The 6,000-nt window shown below is 44.7% G+C and overlaps 1 protein-coding gene across 1 annotated transcript in view; it reads left to right on the top strand.

Moving 5' to 3' along the window:
• grk3 (G protein-coupled receptor kinase 3) overlaps positions 1-6,000 on the top strand; it is a 53,888-nt gene that overhangs the window by 27,648 nt on the left and 20,240 nt on the right. Inside the window, exons 3-4 of the mRNA XM_080847309.1 lie at positions 4,538-4,611; positions 5,283-5,384. Coding sequence (XP_080703435.1) covers positions 4,538-4,611; positions 5,283-5,384 — 176 coding nt within the window. The remainder of the gene's footprint in view (positions 1-4,537; positions 4,612-5,282; positions 5,385-6,000) is intronic.

Below are 6,000 nucleotides of genomic sequence, written 5' to 3'. Positions count from 1 at the left end.
TGCCCTCTTGTTTTGAAAAACAGAAGAAATTAACCATTAATTACCCCCTTTTCTTTTTTTAAGTCCAGATCGACTTAGCACCACATTAATTGTTTAATACTGGGACACCTTGTCTCTTGCTCACCTTTTGCAAAACGTTTCTCATTTCCTCGATGGAAGATCAGTGAGATTTAAGTCCCAAATCCCCAACACCAGCCAGACAGCATGACAATGAGCTAGTCAAGAGAATGAGCTAGGATTGGCCAATCAGAAAGGGTGAGAGGGCAATTTACTGCTTCTTGGCGAGGACAAAAATCAAAAGACAGAAAGACGAGGTCCACCGTGTGTGTGTGTGTGTGTGTGTGTGTGTGGTCGACGCTTCCTCCTGATCTCCACTTCCGTAGCGATCCAATTAGTCTGAGAATTAGCCGCCTATTTTAACAGCAGTAATCAGCTTGAATGCTGCAGGTATGACTGGGGGCTGGGGGTCGGGATGTACAGGACGGTGATTGCTTACCTGTTACACAACCCCCTCCCCCAAATACACACATACAGTGTAAACAACTTGAACATCGGTAGCCTGGCAGATTGGGTATTGTTATGTGAAGCAAGACATCATTAGAGATAACTGTGATTTCAAGGACTGTGGATTCAGTGGAGAGAGCCCTTGTTTTGAAAACCACTAGAAGTGGGTATGGGTCACAGTAGGTTAGCATGTTAGTGTGGTTACTAAAGTTGTGCTTTCACAGCATCATAACCAGAGAGAGAGAGATGTCCATTGAAGTGAGACAAGGCTACCATCACTTATATCGACTTGATGAAGGGTAGGTCTTGTGCAAGAACACATTGGTAATCGCTAAAACTGAAATGTTACACTCATGTTAACCTCCGCCTAATCTAAGGTACAACGTGTGCTTGTATGTATTAAGTTCAGTGTTGAGTAGATGTCAGCTGTGATTGCTTAGGATAAATAGGTCTTGCGCCTGTGGTCTTAATTGACGAGGACAAGAAGTCAGTGTATTAACAGATGGCCCATGGCGCAAACCTGCCTAAAGATAGTAAGAGCACGTAGTTTGATGACATCTGCAGTAAACATTCAACATTCAGCATTGCTGACATCATTTGGCTGTTTGTTTTGTTTGTCCTGTTATTTTTGTTCCCATTTCAACAACACACCAGTCACATGTTTTAGAACACATCGGCATAGCATAGAATGAAATATTTGTTTGCTATTGCCTGTAGATTGACTTATTTGATAACAGAATTAAGTGGACAGGCATAGCATCACAAACAGTTTCACAGAGAGAGATGAGGTGAGTCAGCTTTTGGGGTAATTAGTACTCCTGGATCTTCATGTAATCTTGGTGTGGCCAGCTGCCTTTAGCACAAGCATCAGCCGTGACATGCCTCCGGGTGTTTGTGTGTGTGTGTGTGTGTGTGTGTCTGTCTGTCTGTCTGTCTGTCTGTCTGTCTGTCTGTGTCTGTATGTGTCTGTATGTGTCTGCGCAGGCTGTCCTCCATTATGGACAGCCCAAGGGGGGGCCCTCTGCTGTTTCCATGGAGATATGGTTCATCTGCGCTAGCCGATCAGGGCGGGGTGTGTGTGTGTGTGTGTGTGTGTGTGTGTGTGTGTGTGTGTGTGTGTGTGTGTGTGGCTCTGCCTGCGAGGTAGTGCTGCTTCACTACACTGTTTGGTCACGGTATATTTAACTTGTGCAAACCACAGCTATGGTCTGAGCGGCCCTGTCCATTCCTATCTCTTTCTCTTTCGCTCTCACTCCCTCTCTCCATCTCTTTTTCTCACACCCTCTCTCTCTCTCCCTCTCTCTCTCTCTCTACATCTCTTCTCTTTGATGAAGACAGCACGCTCTGCTCCCAGCAGGGGAGAGGCTGGAGAGAAAGGTCAAAACAGGGCGGAAAAAAGAGAAGGAAAGCATCAGAGCAAGGGAGGATTTGGCGAATTAGACGAGTGTGGTTCCTCGTCTGATTAAGACTGATCCCCTCCACTGTCTCTAATCTCAGCCTGTTGTCCAGTGTCCTTTACGTGTTTTTGTACCACACACACACACACACACACACACACACACACACACACACACACACACACACCCAAAGCGCACATTTACTCCCACTAGTGTCATGACCTGGTGGTGAAATGCACTCACATGTACACACAACACTGAACTCACCACAAGAACTCACTGCATGTCCTCTCTGGTGGTCCATCAACTGCTTGTGCTTGAAGACGGGAAGGACACTGATCACTGGCGTGCGTGTGTGAGTGCGTGTGTGTTGTGTGTGTGGCGGTATGGATGTGTTTGTGTGCGTGAACGGCTGTGACACCTGTTTGTTTGTGTGCGTGCTTAGGTATAAAAACGTAACCATAAAAACACTCTTGTGAACTGAACTGTAGTTTGCTGACGTTGATATTTCTGGAAGTGAGGCCTAGTGCGTGCTTATATGCTGAAATGCCTGCTTGTCTGTTGAGGAAAGCTGGCTTCCTCTTTTTGGGTGAAGAGAGCGTTGTAGCCGGCCATCAAGCTATTATATGACCCAAATGAAGGCAGGTCTATTAGTGGGCTTCCGGCCTTCTCAGAGTGTTAAATCCTTAGTGGTGGTAGTCAGAAACTGTTGATTTTGTCTTTGTCCATTTTGTCATCACTGAATCCAATGCTAGTCACTCTTGACTGCTGTCTATACTGAGTCTGTTTTTAGTTATTGAGTTATTGAGCCTGGTGTTTCTGATCATCTAAGTCTGTTGTCTTCATCACAGACATCACAGAGAAGCATTTCTCATGGCTGTTATGTAGAGATTTACATTGTTGAATCTATATGGTCTTCCATGGCTTAGTTTGGCTTTTCCTATTTCTAATTTGCTTCATCTGTTGTGCTGTTCTTTCAATAAGTAATGTATAAAACTGAACGGTATACAAGAAAGCTCTTGCATGACATCACAGCAACCATATACAGTGAAGTAAAAATGGACAGTAGCTTTAATCACCATACATGATTGTTACACTTTCACCTTTCCCCTTTCGGAATTTCCGGTTTATGACTGGGTTTATCCCTAAATAATCAGAATAAGAACCTTCCAATCATCCTTTCACATCAGGGGTTGGATCTCTTTAGGTGGCGATCCAGCTGAAAACTAGTTTTGTCCTCCGCTCTCCTGCATTTGTCATTATTACCTGGATAGACGTTTCTCCCTTGTGGCTTTCGACTCTCCACTTAAAGGCGAATCTGACGCGCTTACCACTCGAAAACACCCCATCCCAGCCTAGCCCAGCATAGCCATGTTCCGCCCTTTTCCCAAGCATCTCCTCCGTCATTTTATTATAAATAAACTGCTGGGGGACAGCTGGCTGCCCGGGTCTGCGTAGTAAACTCTGTTGTGTAAACTCCCTCTGAATGCTGAATGCTTGCGGCCGCCCCCTGATGGAGATGTTTGCCTGCAGATGCAGAGTGAGATGTGGTCCGATAACAACAGGGGCGGGGTGCTCCCATTCACCTTCACTAGGCGCAGCCCAAAGCCTTTAAATACACCGTGTTTGTTTGTTCTATACCCGTCGTCTCATTATGTAATAGCCACCAATCTGGAACAAGCTATTTAACAAACAGTCAACACCCAAAGACATAATGCTCAACATAAATGTCAGCTAGTCCTAAGTGTTATTTTCAACAAGCTTTCCACTATTAATCAGCTAATCCTGACCATAATATGACCAACATCTTTACCCTAAGCCTAACTCTGATTCTAAACTATTCCAAACTTGTATTCCTCCTTTTGAACAGGGTAAGGCATAGTCAGACAACATGACTTTCCCCTAGACCAGGACTAGATCAAGACTAATTCTATGACTAATTCTCAGACTAAGCCTGATGGCCTTAATAGATCCTCTGGCTTATCTGAAGGGTTAAAGAAAAACTGACTTTGCAAACAGACTGATAAAAGTTTGCTAGCATGTCTTTTGGCCTTATTTTTACATTTCAGCGGGCTGCTTCTTTCCAGACCACAGACCTACATAGTGCTTAGCCTGGGCAGCTAGCCGGAATGACAGGTGTGTTTATCTGGCCTTCACATGACCACATACCATCATTCATTCATTTGAAGATGATACTGAAAATAGTGGCCTATAAAAACATACATGAAAAGGTGGCGAAATGCTCCAATTCCCCAGAAGGGCTCGGACCCAGATTACAGTGAACTCTGAAACGGGTCTGTTGTGGTTCTGACCCGGGGGATACGGGCCGGGTCTTTGCCAACCCAGTCGACAGTTGGCTTGGTTTCTGTTCAGTCCTCTGGTTAAAACACTGCTGTTTGTTTCCCCCTACCCAGCACAGCCAATTCCCTAAGACTTTAGAAATAACAACAAATCACTGGAGCAACGCAGCCTGTCTGAGTGCGTTTTTTCTGTCAACCAAAAATGTTGCTCGTTATTTTGGATCTGTAAAGAGAATTGGTATTATTGTCATTATTTTTATTTATTTTTTTAGATGAGACAATGCTTTTAATACAAATAATCAAGTGAACCGATATTGTCTTTGTGTTGTTATTCAGGTTTCTTACTCTTCAAGGATTTCTGCTTGAATGAGATAGACGAGGCTGTGCCCCAGCTGAAGTTCTACGAGGAGGTGAGCACGCACACACACACACACACACACACACACTCACACACACACACCAGAATCTTTCATTCCTTTCACCAACAGAAATACTAACCCACACACACACACACACACCAGAATCTTTCATTCCTTTCACCAACAGAAATACTAACCCACACACACACACATATAGTCACCAATGCTCACCAACAAATGCATACACAAACTAGAAGGGCACTCCGAGAGCGTAGACCTCTGCCATGTTACCATATCCTCTCCCAAATGTAATGGGTCCTGCCTTGGCCCATGCAACACCCCTCCAAGTTTCATGAGAATTGCCTTGAAAAACAGACCAAATCTCCCTGGTGTGGAAGTAGTTGCATTCAGTCACGTGTCATCCACGTACGTACACACACAGTGGCACCTTTCCACATACACAGCAGCTCACATCTGATTTGTCCTGTTGTAGCAGATGTAGCAGGTCATATGATGGCCTCTGACTGGCTCAGCCCAGCCAGACACAAAAACACACACACACACACACACACACACACACACACACACGTTCAGACACACACACACACACACACACACACACACACACACACACACACACACACACACACACACACACACACACACACAGACACAGACACACATGTGAGATTAGTGTAATCCTAATGTTGTTTGCCCCTCAGATTAAGGAGTATGAGAAGCTGGACTCTGAGGAGGAGAGGCAGACACGCAGCCGACAGATCTATGACGGCTACATCATGAAGGAACTACTGTCCTGCTCACATGTAAGACACACCCACACACACACACCATAAGCGCACAGTGGCTTATCAAGGGTATTGTTAAACACTTTCTTCATGTACTTACACATACAGATTCAAAATAAATAGTCCATAAAGTTTGTGGTCCTCTTGGCATGAAAGCTAGACAAACACACACAGATGCATAATAGTCAACTCTTGAAGGGAGTTGCTGTCCTGCATAAATACATGCACACCCACTTCGTAAATACAAAGACTATACATACATCATGTTCATGAGGCACCCACACACACACACACACACACACACACACACATTTACAATCATGTCATAAACAAGTTGCTAGTCTGTCGTCCTCTCCCCCTCTGCAAATATACTGAACGCACATGTTCATGTGTACCACACACAAGCTCTGTGCATCTCTAGACAGGACAGAAGTGTGCTTAGATCGGTGCTACACACACACACACACACACACACACACACACACACACACACACATGGATTGGTCTACACAGCAACACACATACTCACACACATACATACCTATGTACCCGCACACTCTTGGGCCTCAATCATGTCAGAGTAAAGTTCTAAATGCTGTTTAGTTGGCCACAAAGTAGAGACTGGTCAGTTGAT

This window comes from Sprattus sprattus, assembly GCF_963457725.1.
Source record: "Sprattus sprattus genome assembly, chromosome: 11".
Lineage (NCBI taxonomy): Eukaryota > Metazoa > Chordata > Actinopteri > Clupeiformes > Clupeidae > Sprattus > Sprattus sprattus.
This window is presented reverse-complemented; position numbering and strand designations above follow the sequence as displayed.